General features: G+C 38.3%; 1 protein-coding gene across 2 annotated transcripts in view; it reads right to left on the bottom strand.

Annotated features, from left to right (window-relative positions):
* MED1 (Mediator complex subunit 1) overlaps positions 1-26,505 on the bottom strand; it is a 66,475-nt gene that overhangs the window by 7,917 nt on the left and 32,053 nt on the right. For both annotated transcript variants that reach the window (XM_071693463.1, XM_071693472.1), the window contains exons 8-9: positions 8,435-8,666; positions 5,481-5,661 (exon numbers count right to left, since the gene is read on the bottom strand). In XM_071693463.1, coding sequence (XP_071549564.1) covers positions 5,481-5,661; positions 8,435-8,666 — 413 coding nt within the window. The remainder of the gene's footprint in view (positions 1-5,480; positions 5,662-8,434; positions 8,667-26,505) is intronic.

The raw sequence follows: 26,505 nt of genomic DNA, 5'->3' as shown, positions 1-26,505 counted from the left end.
ACATGACAGCCTACATATTTTCCATACAACGGTCGGTATGCAATATGTGCAAATGTCGAAGAGGCCTGTACAAGATCTGAGCCCTCACATTATATAATGATTTGTGAGGCTCTGACACTCTTACTCAATAGCAGATATAAGTGATGAAAGCCTTTAGTAATAACACGTTTGAGACAAAAACAATTCCATAACTACCATACAATTCAAAACATATGTCTGAAAGTATTCTTGAGGTACCTCATACACCTGGTAGCAAAGCAGTATTAGCTCATACGTAGCTAACACCTTGTGGATACCTCATGGAGTCTTTGGGGTCTTCACCACCACAGCCCAAGCTGCTGGATTGGGTCGGTGGTCCATCAAGCTGTTGGAAACCATAGCCCCCACAGCCTGGCTGGTCTGGTAAACTTTATAGGTACTTATACAGTGCACTCTTGAGCTTCTCTACTGTGCATCCCATGCTGTCTCCAATGGTAGATGGCAAGGTGTTGGAGAGTCTCGGGCACAGGATGTTCAAGGTGCTCTCGTGTTTTGTGCACTTAATACCTTTGGATTTCAAAGGTTGCATTTTACAAAGTCTTCCATGCATGACATGCCAGTAGGATGTTATTTCCAAATGTAGGTTGGGAACCATACCTTCTAGGAGTTTCTAGGTAAAGATGATGATATACCTCTCCCATCTGTGCTCCAGGGAGTACAGCTATAGTGTTTTCAGTAGTTCCCAGTAATTCAGTTCCTTTATTGCATTAATATGGGCTGTGAATGATCTTTGAACACGATAAATCTGCAATTTAGTCCATCTTATTGCCTTGTAAGGTGATATTAGAATGTACCAATACACAATTCATGAAAAAAATGATTTTTCTTCCCTTGTCTTGATGGTCCCCAGGACCCATCCAGCCATTTAGCTGCATAAAACAACAGTTGTTGTGTTCACTAAAGGTTAGGCCATTAAATATTACTGCACAAAGGTCTTTCACATTATTCATATGGTTTATGATAGTGTCTGTGTGTGTCCGGTATTGTTTTTTTTTTCATTCATTTTTCCCATACCAGAGGGGTTGTAATTTATCTCCACTGAAAAGCATGTTGTTCTCGGTTGCCCAACTGAAGACTTCGTTTATGCCTCTTTTTAGCCTTTTGGCATCTTCTGTTACAGTAATCTTCATACTTATTTTTTATCTGCATAGGATGATATGGAACTGTGGCTAGTGTTTGCTTCAATGTCAGATATAAGAAAGAGGAACAGGAGGGGTGCAGGTACAGTTCTTTGGGAGACTAAGCATTTTACTATGGAGGCACTGGATACGGCATGGCTTACAACTGTGTTGTACTCTATCGTTAAGAAGTTGTATATCCATCTCCCAATTTTATAGTTAGTCCAATCTTTCACATTTTATGTGCTACGACACCATCACATATGTCAAATGCTTTTCCAAATTCTGTGTAAATCACACCAGCATTTTCTTTGCTTTCCAGAGCTTGAACAATCCTATCATTCTGGTTGAGCTACTCTGACAGGAAAGATCTCTCTGCCCTAAATCCATTTTGTCCTGGGTTATGAAGCTTGTTTACTTCCATAAATTCAGGCAGCTTGCCTCCTACGACTTTCAAGGATTTTAATGACCTGTGATATTAATGCAATCAATCGACAGTTTTTTGGATTGCTTTGCTTCCACCTTTTTGGAGTGGATTGATATGGATCAGATTCAAGCTTCCAAGAATGAAGCCAGAAGCTGGACTTTTTCTTCAGAGGATACTTAATGCACATGTTATTGGTGACTTGCATTTCTTTATGAAGACTAAGTTCCATGAGTCTAGGCTTAGGGTTGAGAGAAGGGCATGCTTTCAACGGCCCTCTCAAAATCTTACATCAAGAAGGCGATATCTGGTATGTGTACACCTGGGGGATTACTGTTTAATGTTTTAGATATTTTTTTTTTTTGCATACTATTTGCCATTTCCCGCATTAACGAGGTAGCGTTAAGAACAGAGAACTGGGCCTTTGAGGGAATATCCTCACCTGGCCCCCTTCTCTGTTCCCTCTTTTGGAAAATTAGAAAAAAAAAAAAATGAGAGGGGAGGATTTCCAGCCCCTGCTCCCTTCCCTTTTAGTCGCCTTCTACGACACGCAGGGAATACGTGGGAAGTACTCTTTCTCCCCTATCCCCAATAGATATACAGGTACTAATTCATATCACTATTTTTTAAAACCGTGCTCATTTCTTGACAGTTGTCTTGAAAGATACCTTCTGTTTTGAGAGGGTCATCTCTTGACAGTTGTCTTTAAAGATACATTCTTCCATTTTGAGTGGGCCAATAGAGTTTGCAGTTCTGGATTTGTATTTTGCATTTGAGTAATAGTATTTAGGGTAATTTGAAATTTCATTTAGGGCTTTCCCTTCTTCTACTTGTTTCATATGGCATTTTTAATTTATAGTTTATGTCCCATAATTCACTTGATAGGTTTCCTTTCTTTACTGGGCGAGTTGTAGCTTCTTTAGAAGATCTGCAAATCTTTTTTGCTCCTGTAAAGTGCTTGTCTTACTCATTCTAGCCTTGACCATTTGTACTTTCTCCTCACTTGTATTTTTCTGTTGCATGTTTGGAGTACCAAAGCGACATATTTTTTTTTTAAGTTGGAGGCCTTCATAAAAATATAGAGAGGTTAATGAAAGGAAAAAAGAAGACATGGGGAAGTAATTTATGAATTTTGGAGGAAAGGTAAAACCTGTCTTTTAAACTGTGCTGCATCATAATAGTTGGGAAAGACGTGAAAAGGTAGAAAAATCCAAAGTTTTGAGTTGTTGGGAAACAAACAGTCATCAAAACAGCCCACCCTCAAGTTACCAATGGCCACACAGTAATCATGTTATACAGCAGCTTTCTGAGTATTATGTGGTCTAGCTAGTGGTGGAGGCCCACAAACACCCTCCCACAAACACCCTATTCTTGGGAGCAAAACCCAAAATATTACCTATAGAATTGGGAGAGTTAACCAACATTATGGCATAGGGGCAAGTAGGTTATGTTTTGAAGTTGGCTTGGGAGAGTTTATAAGTTGAACTGCTTCCAACTTAATTCTGTCAAGTATGGATGCAGAGCTAGAACCACCCCAAATGAGAAAGCAGTGCTCCAGACATGGGTAGATCAGTCCTTTATACAAATGGAGCAATAGTTCCCAAGTAAAGAAATTTTGACATCTTAATAGGACTCCCACTTTCTTAGACACAGACTTAGCTATTTCTATAATGTGGGGTTTCCAAGAGAGAGTGGATGTTACAGTAATATCGAGTATATTTATTTACTCAAGAGGTGGAATTACAGAACCATCAAATGAAAGATGAAAGTTGTAAGTTGTGAGGAATTTACACATTCTTCTTCTGTGTTGGTGTGCAGAAGGGTTTCCCATTGTGTTACAATCATTTCATTGATCATATCCTCCCAATTTATCTGTTTACTATTAAAACTAAAGTTACTGAAACTAACTCCACCGTTTTTTATGTTCTGACTGGATGGTTCAGCTCTCAAGCTTGTTTTAACTTCAATCAAAGGTGGAATTACAGAACCATCAAATGAAAGATAAAAGTTGTAAGTTGAGGAATTTACACATTCTTCCTCTGTGTTGGTTTGCAGAAGGGTTTTCCATTGTGTTACAATCATTTCATTGATCATATCCTCCCAATTTATCTGTTTACTATTAAAACTAAAGTTACTGAAACTAACTCCACCGTTTTTTATGTTCTGACTGGATGGTTCAGTTCTCAAGCTTGTTTTAACTTCAATCAAAGTATAGGTTGTTTGAGATAATAGTATCATATGTTAGATCCACAATATTTGTGAAGGTTAAGTCCGGAGTGTTATTTCCTCTGGTTGGTTGTTATTTGCTGGCTTAGGAAGAACTTTTCACATCGTCTGAATAACTCTTTCATGCAGCTGTTCATCTGAGCTGCTCCCAGAATTGGCATTTTCCACTATGATGTTATTTCCTTCACGTCTCCATTTAATGTAGGGTAGGTGGAAGTCTCCTGAGACAATCATATTTGGGAAAGGGTCAAGACATGATTCTATGCTTCTCATTTGTTCTGTAAATTCATGAGGCTCTGCATCAGGTGCTCTATAGACCACTGCAATGAACATGTTTGGGTTTTCATTCTTAGTAACGAGTGTTTCAACTACATCATTTGAGGAGCTCAGGAATTCAATTGTTATAAGCATTTGTACGATATATAGTGCAACTCCTCAACATGATCTAGTCCTGTTCAGTCTGTTCTGGCTGTAATTTGGGATCCACATCTCACCGTTCATGTGATCTTTTGTGTGTGTTTCATGAAAGTAGCAAATACTGCACTTGAATCATTTAGCAAACAAATAGGATTTTAATTGTTCTACAATGTTTTATGTGGATGAGTTGTCTGTCATTTCATTTACAAAATATGTCATAGCTAATCATCATATGTTTTGGATATATTTTAAAAAGAATGAGAGGTCAAGAATCCAGACTGAGGAAATGAGCTATATGAGAAGAGCATATGATACAAAATGAAATGAAGAGAGAAATGAGTTTTTTTTGAGAGATATAGTAAGGCAGGGCATGCAAATGGAATGAATTGTGAAGTGGTATGGTTGATGAAACGTCGTAAGTACTCTGAGGCAGTTTGGGCATGTGGAAAGAATGCAAAATGGGGAGTTTACAAGGGGAGCGTATGATAGTACAATCAAAGGGGTTTGTGGGAGAGGATGACCACCTGTGACTTGGGAAAACAGACTGCTAGATCACTGAAGGGAGATAAATGCAGGAAAGAATGTGTGGAATGCATGCATGGGAGGCATGTATGGACAGGGATAAGTGGAGACTTTTTGCCAAAGCCACACCCCTAGTGGGAGTTCCCAAGGGGGACTGGCATCAGAGATATAGTTATTCACTGCATTTGTTGATGTATTATGTATGATGTTTAGTGTTTATTAAAGCAGTCTTGGAACAGTTTATGAATATCTTATGATCTCCTGAACCTAACTAATTACTTTTATTTCAATTAATAAATTAGAATTTGCAATTTGATAATTGGTGGAGCCTTTTGGTACCTAACCAGTGAATTACGGCAACTCCTCTGTGAGTTGAATCGTACATATCACATGCAATTTTTCTAACTCTGATTATAGTATTTAGTCCTTTATTCATAACTGCCCCAGGATCCAATAAGAAAAACATTCCTACCCAATTACCTTAATGAAATTCTATGCCTCAAAGATTTTAAAAGTTATGCAATACACAGGATGCATGGTGTGGCATATGGAAGTATAATATCAGCTAAGCATGAGATACTGTATTTTGAAATAAGAATGAAACAAAAGTATAAATCAATTTTCAGATATTTACATGGCACATACATACATCATGCTGTTATGCTAAAACCAAAACACCAGTAAACAGAAAAAATAGCTATTGTATCCCAACACAATCAAACTATGACACTTACCCTGTTTACTAGCTGGCCTGACACATGATGCAATGAGTGCATTGAAGGCAGCTTGAGCTCTCAAGCACATGAGAATGCTGGTGATATTCGTTGGGTGTGTAAATGGGACTGAATTGACCATAACACCACGCAACTCCCCTGCACTTGTCATGAAGTAACAGTGTTGCTGATCTGGCAGTGTCTATTATAGACGAGAAAAAGAATAAAGTTCTTCAAAACAAATGTCTGTATGAAAGGCAACTGAAACATAATTTTGAGAAAGGCATCAAAATCAACACCATGAATTGATCTCTGAGGAATGAACAAAGTTTCAACATAAAGGATGCATAACTTCAAGTGAAATATGTTCCAAGTCTGACCCACTGCTTGAAGTTATTAACTCAAAATAACCTGATGTTCAGATTTATGAACTAGGTTACAGTGGCTAATCAATCTAAAACTGGAATGATATCTATAGGAGAGGAGAAAAAGAACAAACAGTATGGTGAGTGGATTAAGTTTAGAAATCAGAATAAGAGAGTTGAAAAAAATTGGCTGTTTTAGACTCATTCTGGTTATTGTAATGGGAATTGTAACTGAGGGGTCTAAAATATGATTAGACTATGGTCAAAGAGATAAGACCCCGAGGTAAGGATTAGAAATATATTTCATGATGCATTTCATTTTTCCTGCCTTGGTGAGGCAGCATCAGGAACAAACAACTGAGCATCAAAAAAATCACCTTAGGTCCTTCTTATGTATATGTGTGTATAATATTTTTTTCTTCTAATATGACCTCTTTCTCTGAAGAAGCTCCTACAGTTTTGAGGCTATGCCATCCTAAGCACTAAGGAAACAATGGAAACTTTTGGAGTGAAAAGTTCCTTGAGACTGTACTACATCAACATACAAAAGTACAACCTTGCCAGTGGTGAGTTTTGACTTGCAGCCTAACCACAAGCAAGTGGAGTCTGGTAATGCCTCTGCTACTGAGTGTAAGTCAGCCTTAGACCTGGGGATAGGGGAGAAAGAATACGTCCCACGTATTCCCTGTGTGTCCTAAAAGGCAACTAAAAGGGGAGGGAGTGGGGTGCTGGAAATTCTCCCCCACACCATTTTTTTATTTTCCAAAAAAAGGAACAAAGAAGGGGGTCAAGTGAGGAAAGGGGTATGGGAAAGGGGAAAGATTTCAAAGCTGCAAAGGATAGGCTAACCCTGTTGGTGAGCAGTAATGCATTTAGTGATTTTAAGATTATGCCACTAATTGTGTACAATTATGAATACCCTGAGCTCATAAAGGCATTATTACGGTATCAGACTACCTGTCATCTGGAATTCTGATCCCAAGGCATAGGCGACTCCAGCTCTGTTTGAAGACAGGTTTTGCCAGCATTTTGTACTGTGCAGTTAATATACTGCCTTTTCCTGTACTGCTTGTTTTAGATAATGCATTCCTGGATGATTTTCACCCCAAAATCATTAACGTTGTATTCTTGCCTCCCAAAACAACTTCCTTGCCACAACCCATGAATAAGGGAGTCATTGCATCCTTCAAGCCCTATTAGCCTCGTAGGACCTTCACATAAGCAATAAAGGCAACAGAAAGTGAGAATGATAAAACATTTAAGGAATTTTAGAAGGGTTGCAGTATATAATAGGCCATTAGGAACACTGCTAAGTCTTGGAATGAAGTGAAGCAGATCACCAAGAATGAGATGTGCAAGATTACCCTTAGTTTGTCGGTTTGAGGACACTGCTGAGAATATGATTGACAAGGTGGTGACAATGGGAAAGTATTACCCTGGTAATTAGTGCTTAATTATCATTCTTAAGAGCTCTCCAGTAATAACTTGACTGAAGTGAAGACTGAAAAGGCTGCAGAGGAAGATACTGCTGAGGACGTCACTGTATCTCCATCACTCAAGAGATTAACAAGTTAGGTTTGGCAGAAGTCCTAAATTTTGTAGAGGCTGCCATGTCTTTTTTTTTTTTGACGAGCAGGCCCCTAACACCTCTAGATTTACAAAGGTCTCTAGAGAAATCAGTAATTGTCTAGTTTGTTACATCTGTTACAAAGAAATCTGTTGTAGGAAGAGAACTATTGCCCAGTTTACACTAGAAAGGTACTTCATGAAGATTGAAAAAGAGCTAGCTAGAGTCAATGCCATTAAATTCTTCAGCAAGGGAGCCACAGCCTACCCAGTCAACTTCTTCAGCAAGGGAACCAAAGCCAATTCCATCAACCTCCAGAGCAACAGAACCATTACCAACTCCATCAACCTCTTTACCAAGGGAGACAGCCAACCCCAACAACCTTTTCAAGGAAGTCAAACCCATCCTCATCGGCTTCTGATAGGGTAGACAGAGATAGAGATGCTCTGTGGATGGTGCTATGAATATGCAGTGTGGTAGGAAAACTATTAGAAGCTGTGAGGAATTTTCATCAAGAGACTAAAGTGTGTGTGCAAGCAGGTAGACATCCACTTCTAGCAAAGAAAGGTCAAAACAATACTTAAGATAATTAAATGTGCATTTTTTCTAAAGTTGCTTAATTCAATATTTAATCAACTACATTTATTTCAGAACAAAATATTAACTGCATTATTACAGGTAGGTTTAGGAATATGCTCTGATTTTCTTCAAATTTTCAATATATTATTTCTTTATACTTTCCAACACATACATGATCTATGAACAGAACCCATTTGTAAGTTGAGGATGCCCAATATTACCTAAGTCTCTTTGTACTTTCTTCTTCTTTACCCAGAGAGAGAGAGAGAGAGAGAGAGAGAATCTAAATTCATCGCTCATATAAAGGCTTCTAATTTAAGAACTAATCAATTAAGACAAGTGTGAGCAATCTATCAAATAAAAGAGTTTGATGAATTCATATCACATTAACTCACAATTCAATCCAACCAGCCTTAAAAATGCTCTGCTGTTATACAACAAAAATAACATATGCATAAAATTACCACAAAAAGGCCACGGTTGCTACTGCATTCTGACTGCCCTTCAGTGGCCTGCTGTATGATGAGTGAGATGAGAGACTGCTGATTGGAGGGGTCTGCACAATCAAGGCCAGTGACTTTGTTGATGCTTTGTATCAAAGCAAGGGAAACTGGCATAGGGCGATGTAATTTGAGGGAAAAGCATGCTGGCAAGGTCATGCTATTGTCATTTGTGAGTCCTGAGAATGATGGTAACCTGGGGAAAAAATCTAACATTAGTACTTCAAGTAACCATCTTAAAGGGGTAACAATTTATGGTATTCAAAGTATCAACATACTTAACATACAAACAAATATATAAGAAATTAGGTAGCTCATTACACGCATGTCCCTGTGTACTGGAGTAGTGATTTACAGATAACTTAATCCAATCTGTAACACATCTTCATCACTTACTATATCTGGAAATATTGATGGACTGATAAAACACTTGTATAATGAAGCTATGTTATTAGAGACATTGTCTAAAACTCTCCAAGCTCCAAAACTCTCCAAGCTTCACTCGGTGTCATGATAATGTTTTGGGTACATAATTTATTTGCACTGAATATGTCATACTACTAGGAATTGGATAGATGCTTGAAAAAGAAAGGTAAAATTTTCTGTTATTCTGGGGGCCCTCAGATCAAATCACATTTCCCCACACCACCAGATCATTATTTCTAATCTGGCAGTTTGTATCTACTTGAAATATTAAAAAGGACCTTAATTACTCCAGCACATAACCTCATTATAGAACACTTCATCTTCTATTACCTCTATGCTCTATATATCTGTATTTGCTGGCAATACAGTGATCTACGACAAATCATACTGAAAGTGTTGAGATGTGCATATTCTTTGAATACACATCTAACACATTTTAAGTACTTTTCATATAGAGGAAATATACTGTGCATCTTGAGAAATAAAACCCTGCATTCTGTATCACTTGGGAAATTGAGATTTATTCACTGTTCTGACATCCATGCTCAGTCTGATGATAACCTATGCACTAAGAGTATCTATCTATCTCTTCATCCAATATGCTATGTCCCTTTGCTGAGCAAGGTGGTTTAGAAAGACTTTTCTCCATATATCACTATACTTGTACACCACAGGTTGAGAGAGAAGAAAGACATAACAGATCTAACAGGATGAAGACTCAACAGGTAACAGGATTGACAAAATGAATACCAGACTTTTTTTTAGCAGTAGTGCTTTTAGAAATATTGAGTAAATTAACAAAAAAAGAGAGCACAGCAATACAGACTAAACAACAAAATAATTACAGATCAAACAGAAAGAATCACAAAAATGCCAGGAAGAAAAAATCCATAGAAAATCCTTGATAAGAACATACATAACTGAGAATTCTGGAGGAAGAACTATCTTCATGAATATAAGATGACAGTAAGCTACTTATCAACCAAACAGGCACATGGTTGAATGAGACTCGAGTGCAAAGCAGTTCTAGAAGAATATGAAACTTTCAGGGCAGACAGAAAGACAAACTAAACAGGAAGCGTAGCAGTTTATCTAAGCAGCAATCTTAAGGGAAAGCAGCTACTTAAATTGTATCATAAAATATGCAAATCTTAAACAGTAAGAATACCCGTGCCATATCATTAACATAGTAAAATACAGGCTGCACAGAACCATTATGGAAGAATTTCATGTAAAAAAAAACAAACAATTGAGAAATTTAAGCAAACCTGAACCAACAATATGATCAGGTGACTTCAGTTCTGATTCTGTGGAATGGGAAAGGAGTGGTATAAAGTATGGACTATAGGTGCAACTTTGAAATCAAAACTACAAGGAATGAAAAAGGCAGAAAACTGAGAACAGTTATGGAACGTGATGAAAATGTATGAAACCTTCACTCTAATACAAGTTATCAACAACCTATAAAGGAAGTCAAACACCAATGACCTGCTTTTTACAAAATGACTTGACACTCATCACAAGACACTGAGGTCAACAAGATTAGCATCTCTGATTACATCTTAAATATGGCTAACATTTACAGAAGCTAAAATTTCTACCCTTTTTTTTTCAGCTGAGGAAGCACAGGCAGTTGAGGCCGTAATCAAGGCCATCCTATTAATACTTTATATATATATATATAACGCGGGAAATGGCGAATAGTTTGAAAGAAAAAGAAAAGATATATATATATATATATATATATATATATATATATATATATATATATATATATATATATATATATATATATATTTTTTTTTTTGCCGCTGTCTCCCGCGTTTGCGAGGTAGCGCAAGGAAACAGGCGAAAGAAATGGCCCAACCCACCCCCATACACATGTATATACATACGTCCACACACGCAAATATACATACCTACACAGCTTTCCATGGTTTACCCCAGACGCTTCACATGCCTTGATTCAATCCACTGACAGCACGTCAACCCCGGTATACCACATCGCTCCAATTCACTCTATTCCTTGCCCTCCTTTCACCCTCCTGCATGTTCAGGCCCCGATCACACAAAATCTTTTTCACTCCACCTTTCCACCTCCAATTTGGTCTCTCTCTTCTCCTCGTTCCCTCCACCTCCGACACATATATCCTCTTGGTCAATCTTTCCTCACTCATTCTCTCCATGTGACCAAACCATTTCAAAACACCCTCTTCTGCTCTCTCAACCACGCTCTTTTTATTTCCACACATCTCTCTTACCCTTACGTTACTTACTCGATCAAACCACCTCACACCACATATTGTCCTCAAACATCTCATTTCCAGCACATCCATCCTCCTGCGCACAACTCTATCCATAGTCCACGCCTCGCAACCATACAACATTGTTGGAACCACTATTCCTTCAAACATACCCATTTTTGCTTTCCGAGATAATGTTCTCGACTTCCACACATTCTTCAAGGCTCCCAGAATTTTCGCCCCCTCCCCCACCCTATGATCCACTTCCGCTTCCATGTTTCCATCTGCTGCCAGATCCACTCCCAGATATCTAAAACACTTCACTTCCTCCAGTTTTTCTCCATTCAAACTCACCTCCCAAATATATATATGTATATGTATGGACCATTCTTTGTCCGTTTCCTGGTGCTACCTTGATGACATGGGAAACAGCAATTATAATAATAAAATAATATATATACCATAGCCTGAGCCAGGTACCCATATGATTGACCAACCCCTAGGGGTGGATGAATGGCTGGGCTGACTGTGGACTGACTGCTGCAACCAGGATTTGAACCTAAGTGCATGACCATGAGTGTCCCATGAATGTGTTACAGTATAAAACTAACCATTACACCATGGGAATCCATGACAACAAATACAAAGTTGAGCAAAGTTGTAACTCATTATGATGTAAAACTATACAAATATTATCTACCAAATCATAGGATATTTGCAAAACTCATACCATTTATGAAATACAACAAAAACAAAAAAATACCATAAGAAAGGAAGCAAAGTATGAAGAGAATGGAAGAAACATGGAGATATGTAACAGGCAAAGGTAAAATAAAGATACAGGAGGGGTAAGATAACAAAAGCCATGAGATAATTACAAGAACTGCCCAGAAAAGAAAATTAAATGAGAGGAAAGTAACTCAAAACATGGAACACAATCCAACCTTTCTATTTGCACAAGTGAACATCACATACAAAAAAAAGTCAGAGATTGGATCATTCAAGGTAGGAGATTATTATGAAAATTACTCCGAAAGAACATGCTTAATGCTAGTCAATGAATGAGGACTATGAAGAAATTAACCACCAGAAAGTGTGCCAAATTCTAGCTAACCAATGTATGTCAGTTTTCAACACAGAAAAGAGATAAGAAATAGATAAGGAAATATTAAATCACTTGGCCAAGCATGCCTTTACTGATATAAACACAACAGAAAGGGACATAATTGCAGTAATTTATCTTCTTGAAGGGAACTCAGCACTGGAACCAGATAAAATCCCAGCCATATTCTTCAGAAAAAAAATACAATAGCAAAGCCCCTCAAAATGTTACCCAGGCATAGCACAAACCATACACAAGATGGCATACAAATGCCGATTTACAAGGGCAGATCCAAACTGATGTGAAAACATTACACATAATTACATCATTAAAAAGAGTAGTAAAGAAATATATCATCAGTGGTGACCTCAAGGAGAACAAACCTTACAGTCTTTATGTTTTCTCGATTTCTATCATTTATATTATTGATACTGTATTAACATACACTTCTTGCAATTTCACAGATAGGGCAAAGTGAAACTGAAATAAAAAATGTCTTCTTTGCTTACAGATTATTAAAATTAAGCCCCTATGTAGCCCTAACCGACTCTTTTGCCCAGGTTGGTAATAATCTCCTATATAAAGGCCAACATGACTATATATGTACCAGGAAAAAGCATGCTCACAAAGCAACTAGCAAACCATAATGGGACATTTGAACTCTGTCTATCTTTCTATCTATATCTCTAATGACTGTTCCCCCCGGGAACTCCCATCAGGGGGGTTGCCATGGAAATAGAGCCCCCACTTATACCTGTCTTTAAATGCCTCACTAGTATACACCATTCCACATATTTTTCCAACATTTCTATCCCTCCAGCACTCTTCCACTCTGTTTCCCCAAGTCACAGGTGGTCTTCCTCTCACACCAACCCCTTTAATCATACTATCATATATTCTTTTGTAAACTTCCCGTCCTGCACAATCTTTAATCCAATGCTACAGAGTCAATCAAACCCTTTTCTTCTTCTCTTTCATCATTTCTCATCCTTGTATATCTGTGGATCATTTTGTCCTAAAAAAAAGGTGTTTGTAAGGAATACACCCCTCTCAGCAAAGACATACACAAGATAACTTCCATTCATACTCACTTCAGGCACTCCCCATTAATTTACAATCTTGCCCATTTCATAATATGCCACCTTTGCATTCAGATCACCAATTACAACCATCTTTCTCTCCTTCTCAAAACCATTTATGCAGTCATTCAAATTTCTCCACAAATGATTAATTTCACTCTTACCTCACACAATCTTCATATTTACAGGTTCATATACACATACCCATCCATACTTCACAATTATAATCTTTCCTTTCAACCATACCATTCTTGATCCATTCCATTCATGCTTTGTAACACCCTTCCATACTCTTGGTGATAGCATAATTGCACATCCTTCTTGTCTTTTTCCCTGAAAATTTTCATTCATTCCCATCCATACCATTCCTCCTTCCATGCCCTCCTATAACTTGCATTCATCTTTACCATTTTACACTATACACCCTGTCCAAGGGTATGGGTTTCCCCAATCCTCAACATATCCAAATTATAACTTTTAAAATTTTCCAAAAGCTCCCTTCTTTTAAGCCATAAATCTTTAACGCAAGGGAAAAAAATAAACACCTTCTATGAGGACTCAGTAAAAATATTTGACTGAGTCAATTTTGGTGTTACTAGAGGTGGCATGACAAAACACTACAGGAAAACTATGAGACTGGATTTGAGAATTCCTGACAAGCAGAAAAGTCAGAGCAGCAGCAACTGGAACCATATCCGAAGATGTTCTTTCAGGTGTACTGCAGGAAAAACCTTTATAATCATGATTTTGAACAATAACAAAAGATGTTAGGGAAAGTATCATCCGGTGCTTTTCAGATGACATGAGAATCAGTAAGATAGTGTGCACTGAAGAAGACCACAAGAACCTACAAGGATAAGTACTTTGATACTGTCTAAAGATGAGTGGAAAAGAACCTTATGGAATTTAATAAGGAGAAATGAAGTAAATGGAACAAATAACAATACATTAGAGCATTCCTACAAAGGCCCAATAGGAAGAGGGATAGGAATCAGATAAAACATCAGAGATCTGGTAGTCATAATGAATAGAAAGCTTGAATTCAAGGAACACGATGATGAGAGTGTATCTCTTAAACCAAGTAATGAGTGACATGATACTGAGAACGTTCAAAGCAAAAGACAAAAGAGTAATTCTGAAAATATTCATTGAGTGCATAAGAAGCAAAATAGAATATTGCTGTGTTGTAAGGTTACCACATATTAAGATGGGAATAAACAGGCTGGAAAGATTACAGAAGTACTTTACAAGCAAAGTTGAAAATATGGAGCATATGAATTACCATGAGAGACTGAAGGAGCTGGAACTCTGTAGCCTAAAAAGAAGGGAGAGATATATGATAATTTACTCATGGTAACAAATAAAAGACAAAGAACAATGTCTATAAGCACACCATCAAGAGAGATACAGAATTATCTAGTCTGGAACTGTATCTGGAAACATACCTAAACAGTATCAAATGAATATTTACCATCATCCCACAAAGAAACTTGAGTATCTATTTAATGCTATATCAAGTGAAGTTCGAAACATGCATGGCATGACCACAGAAACATTCAAAAGAAACCAGGATTCATGATAGAAGGCAATCTCCAATGAGTATTGAACAAATAATCATTAGAGAGGCATTATGGTAGAGAGAAATAATGTAATTCAACAAGCAAGATATGCAATAAATTCTACACACTATCCCTGCCATTCATGCAAAATCCTGTAGTAAGTACTCATGATTAGGTAGGTGCATGTTTACACCAAACTTAACCACATATCTTCCACTTCTTCCCTTCATCTCATCCTTGATCTCTGATAATTCCTCCTTTTCATCTTAGTCAAATACACCTTCAGAATTTTTTTTTAGAATATATCCTTAGAATATATACTTAGAAAAGCAAATGGATTTGTATGTAGCATTTATGGATCTGGAGAAGGCATATGATAGAGTTGATAGAGATGCTCTGTGGAAGGTATTAAGAATATATGGTGTGGGAGGCAAGTTGTTAGAAGCAGTGAAAAGTTTTTATCGAGGATGTAAGGCATGTGTACGTGTAGGAAGAGAGGAAAGTGATTGGTTCTCAGTGAATGTAGGTTTGCGGCAGGGGTGTGTGATGTCTCCATGGTTGTTTAATTTGTTTATGGATGGGGTTGTAAAGGAGGTAAATGCAAGAGTCCTGGAAAGAGGGGCAAGTATGAAGTCTGTTGGGGATGAGAGAGCTTGGGAAGTGAGTCAATTGTTGTTCGCTGATGATACAGCGCTGGTGGCTGATTCATGTGAGAAACTGCAGAAGCTGGTGACTGAGTTTGGTAAAGTGTGTGGAAGAAGAAAGTTGAGAGTAAATGTGAATAAGAGCAAGGTTATTAGGTACAGTAGGGGTGAGGGTCAAGTCAATTGGGAGGTGAGTTTGAATGGAGAAAAACTGGAGGAAGTGAAGTGTTTTAGATATCTGGGAGTGGATCTGTCAGCGGATGGAACCATGGAAGCGGAAGTGGATCATAGGGTGGGGGAGGGGGCGAAAATTTTGGGAGCCTTGAAAAATGTGTGGAAGTCGAGAACATTATCTCGGAAATCAAAAATGGGTATGTTTGAGGGAATAGTGGTTCCAACAATGCTGTATGGTTGCGAGGCGTGGGCTATGGATAGAGATGTGCGCAGGAGGATGGATGTGCTGGAAATGAGATGTTTGAGGACAATGTGTGGTGTGAGGTGGTTTGATCGAGTAAGTAACGTAAGGGTAAGAGAGATGTGTGGAAATAAAAAGAGCGTGGTCGAGAGAGCAGAAGAGGGTGTTTTGAAATGGTTTGGGCACATGGAGAGAATGAGTGAGGAGAGATTGACCAAGAGGATATATGTGTCGGAGGTGGAGGGAACGAGGAGAAGAGGGAGACCAAATTGGAGGTGGAAAGATGGAGTGAAAAAGATTTTGTGTGATCGGGGCCTGAACATGCAGGAGGGTGAAAGGAGGGCAAGAAATAGAGTGAATTGGAGTCATGTGGTATACAGGGGTTGACGTGCTGTCAGTGGATTGAAGCAAGGCATGTGAAGCGTCTGGGGTAAACCATGGAAAGCTGTGTAGGTATGTATATTTGCGTGTCTGGACGTGTGTATGTACATGTGTATGGGGGGGGGGGGGTTGGGCCATTTCTTTCGTCTGTTTCCTTGCGCTACCTCGCAAACGCGGGAGACAGCGACAAAGTATAAAAAAAAAAAAAAAAAAAAAAATCCTTACCATATGCCTGAACCATCTCCAGACTCCACCCTTAATATTTCACCTATTCCATACCTCTCTAATGTCATTCCTCATTCTTTTCTCTGTTTTCCTGCAAATCCAAACCCTTGATCTCTATCTCTATGTGATACCCATGTTTCACTTTCATAAATCAGGGTAGGCTAAACTAATGAACATGTTCCACTGCACTTGCAAACTTGTTTCCTATATTTTTCCACAGGCCTGCAGTCAATAAGGCAAGGGCTGAAATGGGGGACAAATGAAAGTTGGGCTAAAAAAGAATGATCAAACTTCAGGGAGAATAAGAAAATATTTTGGAAGAAGGCTGATAAAATGAGAACAAGAGAACAAATAGGAGCATCAGTAATGGCAGCAGTTGGGCAAATGGTAACAGTATTCTGAAGGACACTACTTTGGCTGATTCAAGTGGGAAACTGCATAAGGAATTTTCTGAGTCTGGAAGAGTGTGTCAAAGCAAAAAGTTGAGAAATAATATTTATAAAAGCAAGGTTACTAAGTTTAGCAGTGCAGAAAGACAGACTGGTTGGAGTGTGAGTTTGAGTTGGGGAGAACCAGGGGGTGAGGAAAATGTTTGAGAAAACTGGGAGTGGATATGGCAGTGGATGGAACCATGGCAGCTGAAATGAATCATAGGGTAAGTGAAGGGGTAGTCTAAGGTCCTGGGTGGATTGAGGAGTGTATGGATTGGTGTGTTTCATGGTACAGTAGTCCCAACAATGTTTTATGGATGCAAGGCATGGGCCCCAGATAAAAAGTATGGAAGAGGGTAGATGTGTTGGAAATTAAATGCTCAGACTATAAGTGGTGTGAGGAGAACTGACTAAATAAGAAATGATAAGGTAAGATGGCAGTTTTAGTAGTTAGAAAAATATTCAGGAGAGTGTGCTGAAATTGTTTGGACAGCTGGAAAGGATGAATAAGAGGGCATATATGTTGGAAGTGGAAGAAACAAAGGTGGGGAAACTGGTGAGCTGAAAGAATCAAGTCAAAGATGTTGTGAGTGCTTGGGACCTGAACATGCAAGGGGGTGTGGGGTGTGTTTGAGACAGAGTGAATTGGAACCATGTGGTATGTGTGTGTGTGTGTGTGTGTGTGTGTGTGTGTGTGTGTGTGTGTGTGTGTGTGTGTGTGTGGGGGGGGGGGGGGGGGGGGGCATCAAGCTGTCAATACACTACACTGGGGAATATAAAGTGGTGAGGAGAAATCATAGAAAGATCAGTGGGGCTTGGCTGTGGATATGGGGTTTAAGTTTTGGTGTATTATACATGACAGCTAAAAAATAAATGTGAACAACTGTGGCCTTGCTTCATCTGTTTCTGGTGCTACCTCACTACATGGGAAAAATGTAAAAAAAGAAAAAAGAAAAAATGTGTAACATTTCCTTCAACAGTTATTAAACATTTATTTAGTCTTTCCACCCATTCATAGAATGCAGTCCCAAGTCAATAGCATCAATAAGTCCACAGCCTTCTGATGCCTGTTAGACACTTTTTTTTTATGCTTATCTCTGATCTATTACCATTAGAATTACTTTTATGACTATGTCAATGAGAATTATATACTTACTATAACTTTCACTTGTTTCCTTGGCATTACTGCTACATACTGTTTCTTATCAACAGTTTATCAATACTAATAAATTTTCATTATTCCATAATACTTTTCTGAGAAAGGGGCATCTGTGAGCACAAGTTGTTGAAGTGAGGTAAAGATAAAATTCTTATTTCTACTTGTACTCTGAGGGTGTTTAATTTGCACTGTGTTGAGTTGACATTTGTGGTGAGGAGAATCAACACCAATGAAGTGTCATATGTGATGCCCAGTGTGGTTGGAGTTTTCTTGAGTGGACATGGCTGATCATTTTGGGCAACAACAGAGCGCAGTTTAGATTCACATCTGTAGACTTCCGAGATAATGCAGACATTCTGTTCAAGAAAAGCTAGTGTTTAAATGGAAGATATTCGACCTATTTCCAGCACCTTAAAATTTTCTTCTGGACACTGGCCCTATACCAGAAGCCTTTGAGTTACAAAAGTCTGACATACAAACAGTCATACTTACAAACAAGTTAAAAAATATAATTCACAGTTTCTCCATCCAAGAACAATCATGGAACTACTTTGTTCAGCAGCAAATCTCTGCCAGACACTCCAAGTCCCAGCCAACCAAAACAAACACTCCACTGTTCATTTCTATTTTGTGCAGTCTGCTCCCTTACGAACTAGCTTTTCTTCTTAATTTTCCCCCTCTAATAACCCTCATTATGTCTGAGAAGAGCAAAAGAGATGCAAATGATGCTCATGTATGAAGGGAGCTTTCAAACTTCAGCTTGAGGTGAAATTAGAGACAATAAAGTAGTCTGGGAAGGATGAAACTCCATGGTAGATTGGGCATTCATTATGCCTTAACTGTTCTATGATCAGGATGATCCTTAAGGATAAGGTACAAATCCTTGTGCAAATCCTTGCTAGGATGGAGAAACTCTGTATGATTTGAGAATCAGCACTAGTATTACATCCTTCTTAGACTTATGCTGGTTCAACAAAAGGCTAAGAGTCTGTACAGAGTCTTGAAGGATAAGCCTGTTTACAGCACTAGTGATAGTGATGAGTTCATTTATTACAGGCAGGGACAGGAATATATTCTATTATCTGGAAATTTTCAACAGTGTCTCTTTATATTTTCTGAATTATGAAAATTTCAACTTACAAACAGGGTCCAGCATAGGAATTTATTCATAAGGTGGAGACTCCCTGTACTGGGGCCCTACAAGAAAAGCCATAATGCTCTGTGGCCATGTCTTAACATGCTCTACTGCACTCACAAAGTAGTCCTGGTCCACTGGAAGCAGAATTTTTTGCAGTAAGACTTTGACCATACTCCAAGAGGGTCAGATCAAAGGCCAGGCCATCATACCTACTGAGTGAACAAGAAAAGGGGACTTCAACACCACGATGTCCCTCTGAATAGCACAGCAACAGTTGCTTCTGTATAAAAAATCTGTTTGGGACAATTATCCACAACTTACAAAATTGGCTGTATGAGCTCTGCTGAACAAACATAATGATATAATCCATAAAATCCATCAAATCTTAACACAAGGACAATACAAGCTACAGTACTTACACTGCAAAATGCTTGAGTTTTGTTTGCTGAAATGTAAAACAAACATGTTCGGAGGACCAATCAACCCAAAATAAACGTAAACTTCTGATTTGAAAAGATCTGAGATTTTCAAAATTCTAAAGTCAACTGTTTTCTGTAATAAATAATTTCATCTAAGTAACTTAGCCAGACACATTCTTCTTTTGAATCTCCTATAATCAGAGAACCTTTAAAATAAACTATCATTACTGCTGAGAAAGGTAAAACACAATATCAGGTATGGATCAGTATCTTGCATTTCTTACAGTTTTGTGAGTTGGTCCTAAAGCCTCCTCTGACGTACGACCTACTCAAATACATAATTCATCTATTATCTGTTTCCCAAGCATAAACATATGATTGTCTGGATATAGAATATAACACCACTTGCACAGTTCAACTTTGAACCTAGCCATGTCTCTTGCATAAGCACTGCATTTATCACTGTCTATGGCAAATCATATATTTCAAGCATTTTTCTTCACAACTGTCTTTCATAGGTTTATGATTAATTCATACACAGAAAATGAATTACATGAAGTATAATAATAAAAAAAATAACAAAAATATGGGCAGTACAGCAATGTAGAGTTTAGAATGTTTCCATTTAAGGGAAGGAAGTGCAGAGTGGTTGTTTCACAGTTCAAAATATACATCTTAACTGGTGAATGATATGGTAAGCAGTATTCTTTATATATTTTTATATATATATTTCTCTTTAGTTGGTTCATGACTAATTTATGCACTACAAATAAGTTACATATTACGAAAAACAACAGAAATATAGGTTGTTTAGTAAAAATGTTTGCAATTCAAACAGGTGAGTGTGAGTCTTGCCTTATGCATAGACTAATCATTATCTACATATTTTGAAAGACTATATAACAAAACCATACCTAGCCTATCCCTGAATCCTAGAGAAATATGGTTATCACAAATAGGCAGAGCCCTGTCAATCATTATCTGTATGTGTTCTATATCATTTTTATTACTTGAATAATGTTTTGAGTGTTATTTGGTAAAAGACTTCCATTATTTACATGCTGTTTTACGTTCTTCTTCTTCTTCCCCCCCCCCCCCTCTCTCTCTCTCTCCCCCTCCCATAGTCCCTAACCACTTATTTACACAGAAATGAATGGTAGGACACAGCACCATTTGAAACCCCAAAAACTTTTTTGGTACCTTTTTTCATGCTGTCATGACCTTATTATACCTCTGTAATTTATGTATTATGTTCTCCTTGCCTTTATATATGGGTACTATACTGGCACTGTACCTAGGCTACACAAAACATTAAGAGCCTAACCAACTGGTTAACAATGTGGTCACCCCTTTCTTGAAAAACTCGACTGCAATCCCATCCACTCCTGCTTTGTTACAATACATCTCATTCAAGGCTTTCCCTACCTTCTCTCTTTTCACCATACCATTCACAGGTTCTGCATACCACCTCTTCCCAAACAAAACCATTATCATCTAAAACATTCAGCAGGCCTTCAAAATTCTCACTCTACCTGTTCTTTGTCTATTACCAGTTACCCATCTGGCCCTTCATTACTCCTGTTTGTTCCCTTGCTCTCTTTACACTATTAACATCCTTCCATAATATTTACTGCTCTCTCTAAAGATCATCATTACATTCTCACAGGCCCTCTTGCCCTACTCTTGCATCTTTCATTTGATCGGCCACTTTCTCTTGTAGTCCTCCTAAAATCTGCATTCCTTCCATGTAGATACTGTCCATACATTTCTCTTTAGTCTGTCACTTGCAATTTAACCTCCTCATCCTCCACACACTACTTTCTCTTATATATCAACATCCTACTTTCCACATGCCTTAAACTTCTCTCACACTTGGTAACATAAATACAAAACTAAATACTAAAACAAAACTGTATTAAATACGGGTTATAATATGGAAAAATGATATAATGGACCTTACAAGAGCTTGAATAAGCCCTTAACTTACTTTTTGCATTAGCCTGTTTTGTAATTATCATTAGTGTGGTGGTTTGCAGTTTGTGTGAATTAGAGCATCAACATTAACAGTGACGTAGTGAGAGAGCTCACGGGAGGCAGGTGTGTCTGCAGTCAAAGTAACTGAGCGACCAGCTGCAACATCCAAGAGCTCATATGGCGACACAAAGTACACCAATCGCATAGCATGACCTGGAAAAACATTTACCAACTTAATTAACCTGACGTATAAAAATCTGTTAAATAGGAACAGATTATTCCCTCTAGCCCTCATCAGCTGGATTAATTTGGGGTATAAAAAAAACTTTTAGCCCATTTCTGGCTATAAAACAATGCAAACCAGTACTAACAAATCATCTTTCAACCAATAAAGCCTACTATTAAATGCTACAAAAATTACCCCTAAAAAATTCACAGGCAATCATACTTTGAATGGACTAAGAGATCAACTGCTTTCCTATAGAAATGCTAAATATTATCAGCATGAATACATACATATATGTTAATAAAGTAGCATAACATAAAGTGTGTGAAAGAAGAAAGTAAGAGTAAATGTGAATAAGAGCAAGGTTATTAGGTACAGTAGGGTTGAGGGTCAAGTCAATTGGGAGGTAAGTTTGAATGGAGAAAAACTGGAGGAAGTAAAGTGTTTTAGATATCTGGGAGTGGATCTGGCAGCGGATGGAACCATGGAAGCGGAAGTAAATGATAGGGCGGGGGAGGGGGAGAAAAAAATCCTGGGAGCCTTGAAGAATGTGTGGAAGTCGAGAACATTATCTCGGAAAGCAAAAATGGGTATGTTTGAAGGATAGTGGTTCCAACAATGCTGTATGGTTGCGAGGCGTGGGCTATGGATAGAGATGTGCGCAGGAGGATGGATGTGCTGGAAATGAGATGTTTGAGGACAATGTGTGGTGTGAGGTGGTTTGATCGAGTAAGTAACGTAAGGGTAAGAGAGAGTGTGTGAAATAAAAAGAGCGTGGTCGAGAGAGCAGAAGAGGGTGTTTTGAAATGGTTTGGGCACATGGAGAGAATGAGTGAGGAGAGATTGACCAAGAGGATATATGTGTCGGAGGTGGAGGGAACGAGGAGAAGAGGGAGACCAAATTGGAGGTGGAAAGATGGAGTGAAAAAGATTTTGTGTGATCGGGGCCTGAACATGCAGGAGGGTGAAAGGAGGGCAAGAAATAGAGTGAATTGGAGTCATGTGGTATACAGGGGTTGACGTGCTGTCAGTGGATTGAAGCAAGGCATGTGAAGCGTCTGGGGTAAACCATGGAAAGCTGTGTAGGTATGTATATTTGCGTGTCTGGACGTGTGTATGTACATGTGTATGGGGGGGGGGGGTTGGGCCATTTCTTTCGTCTGTTTCCTTGCGCTACCTCGCAAACGCGGGAGACAGCGACAAAGTATAAAAAAAAAAAAAAAAAAAAAATCCTTACCATATGCCTGAACCATCTCCAGACTCCACCCTTAATATTTCACCTATTCCATACCTCTCTAATGTCATTCCTCATTCTTTTCTCTGTTTTCCTGCAAATCCAAACCCTTGATCTCTATCTCTATGTGATACCCATGTTTCACTTTCATAAATCAGGGTAGGCTAAACTAATGAACATGTTCCACTGCACTTGCAAACTTGTTTCCTATATTTTTCCACAGGCCTGCAGTCAATAAGGCAAGGGCTGAAATGGGGGACAAATGAAAGTTGGGCTAAAAAAGAATGATCAAACTTCAGGGAGAATAAGAAAATATTTTGGAAGAAGGCTGATAAAATGAGAACAAGAGAACAAATAGGAGCATCAGTAATGGCAGCAGTTGGGCAAATGGTAACAGTATTCTGAAGGACACTACTTTGGCTGATTCAAGTGGGAAACTGCATAAGGAATTTTCTGAGTCTGGAAGAGTGTGTCAAAGCAAAAAGTTGAGAAATAATATTTATAAAAGCAAGGTTACTAAGTTTAGCAGTGCAGAAAGACAGACTGGTTGGAGTGTGAGTTTGAGTTGGGGAGAACCAGGGGGTGAGGAAAATGTTTGAGAAAACTGGGAGTGGATATGGCAGTGGATGGAACCATGGCAGCTGAAATGAATCATAGGGTAAGTGAAGGGGTAGTCTAAGGTCCTGGGTGGATTGAGGAGTGTATGGATTGGTGTGTTTCATGGTACAGTAGTCCCAACAATGTTTTATGGATGCAAGGCATGGGCCCCAGATAAAAAGTATGGAAGAGGGTAGATGTGTTGGAAATTAAATGCTCAGACTATAAGTGGTGTGAGGAGAACTGACTAAATAAGAAATGATAAGGTAAGATGGCAGTTTTAGTAGTTAGAAAAATATTCAGGAGAGTGTGCTGAAATTGTTTGGACAGCTGGAAAGGATGAATAAGAGGGCATATATGTTGGAAGTGGAAGAAACAAAGGTGGGGAAACTGGTGAGCTGAAAGAATCAAGTCAAAGATGTTGTGAGTGCTTGGGACCTGAACATGCAAGGGGGTGTGGGGTGTGTTTGAGACAGAGTGAATTTGAACCATGTGGTATGTGGGGGGGGGGGGGGGGGGGGGGGCATCAAGCTGTCAATACACTACACTGGGGAATATAAAGTGGTGAGGAGAAATCATAGAAAGATCAGTGGGGCTTGGCTGTGGATATGGGGTTTAAGTTTTGGTGTATTATACATGACAGCTAAAAAATAAATGTGAACAACTGTGGCCTTGCTTCATCTGTTTCTGGTGCTACCTCACTACATGGGAAAAATGTAAAAAAAGAAAAAATGTGTAACATTTCCTTCAACAGTTATTAAACATTTATTTAGTCTTTCCACCCATTCATAGAAAGCAGTCCCAAGTCAATAGCATCAATAAGTCCACAGCCTTCTGATGCCTGTTAGACACTTTTTTTTATGCTTATCTCTGATCTATTACCATTAGAATTACTTTTATGACTATGTCAATGAGAATTATATACTTACTATAACTTTCACTTGTTTCCTTGGCATTACTGCTACATACTGTTTCTTATCAACAGTTTATCAATACTAATAAATTTTCATTATTCCATAATACTTTTCTGAGAAGGGGCATCTGTGAGCACAAGTTGTTGAAGTGAGGTAAAGATAAAATTCTTATTTCTACTTGTACTCTGAGGGTGTTTAATTTGCACTGTGTTGAGTTGACATTTGTGGTGAGGAGAATCAACACCAATGAAGTGTCATATGTGATGCCCAGTGTGGTTGGAGTTTTCTTGAGTGGACATGGCTGATCATTTTGGGCAACAACAGAGCGCAGTTTAGATTCACATCTGTAGACTTCCGAGATAATGCAGACATTCTGTTCAAGAAAAGCTAGTGTTTAAATGGAAGATATTCGACCTATTTCCAGCACCTTAAAATTTTCTTCTGGACACTGGGCCTATACCAGAAGCCTTTGAGTTATAAAAGTCTGACATACAAACAGTCATACTTACAAACAAGTTAAAAAATATAATTCACAGTTTCTCCATCCAAGAACAATCATGGAACTACTTTGTTCAGCAGCAAATCTCTGCCAGACACTCCAAGTCCCAGCCAACCAAAACAAACACTCCACTGTTCATTTCTATTTTGTGCAGTCTGCTCCCTTACGAACTAGCTTTTCTTCTTAATTTTCCCCCTCTAATAACCCTCATTATGTCTGAGAAGAGCAAAAGAGATGCAAATGATGCTCATGTATGAAGGGAGCTTTCAAACTTCAGCTTGAGGTGAAATTAGAGACAATAAAGTAGTCTGGGAAGGATGAAACTCCATGGTAGATTGGGCATTCATTATGCCTTAACTGTTCTATGATCAGGATGATCCTTAAGGATAAGGTACAAATCCTTGTGCAAATCCTTGCTAGGATGGAGAAACTCTGTATGATTTGAGAATCAGCACTAGTATTACATCCTTCTTAGACTTATGCTGGTTCAACAAAAGGCTAAGAGTCTGTACAGAGTCTTGAAGGATAAGCCTGTTTACAGCACTAGTGATAGTGATGAGTTCATTTATTACAGGCAGGGACAGGAATATATTCTATTATCTGGAAATTTTCAACAGTGTCTCTTTATATTTTCTGAATTATGAAAATTTCAACTTACAAACAGGGTCCAGCATAGGAATTTATTCATAAGGTGGAGACTCCCTGTACTGGGGCCCTACAAGAAAAGCCATAATGCTCTGTGGCCATGTCTTAACATGCTCTACTGCACTCACAAAGTAGTCCTGGTCCACTGGAAGCAGAATTTTTTGCAGTAAGACTTTGACCATACTCCAAGAGGGTCAGATCAAAGGCCAGGCCACCATACCTACTGAGTGAACAAGAAAAGGGGACTTCAACACCATGATGTCCCTCTGAATAGCACAGCAACAGTTGCTTCTGTATAAAAAATCTGTTTGGGACAATTATCCACAACTTACAAAATTGGCTGTATGAGCTCTGCTGAACAAACATAATGATATAATCCATAAAATCCATCAAATCTTAACACAAGGACAATACAAGCTACAGCACTTACACTGCAAAATGCTTGAGTTTTGTTTGCTGAAATGTAAAACAAACATGTTCGGAGGACCAATCAACCCAAAATAAACGTAAACTTCTGATTTGAAAAGATCTGAGATTTTCAAAATTCTAAAGTCAACTGTTTTCTGTAATAAATAATTATCATCTAAGTAACTTAGCCAGACACATTCTTCTTTTGAATCTCCTATAATCAGAGAACCTTTAAAATAAACTATCATTACTGCTGAGAAAGGTAAAACACAATATCAGGTATGGATCAGTATCTTGCATTTCTTACAGTTTTGTGA

This window comes from Panulirus ornatus, chromosome 4 (genome assembly GCF_036320965.1).
Source record: "Panulirus ornatus isolate Po-2019 chromosome 4, ASM3632096v1, whole genome shotgun sequence".
In the NCBI taxonomy this organism is placed as follows: Eukaryota; Metazoa; Arthropoda; class Malacostraca; order Decapoda; family Palinuridae; genus Panulirus; species Panulirus ornatus.
Note: the sequence above shows the minus strand (reverse complement) of the source record. Positions and strands in the feature narration are given on the sequence as shown.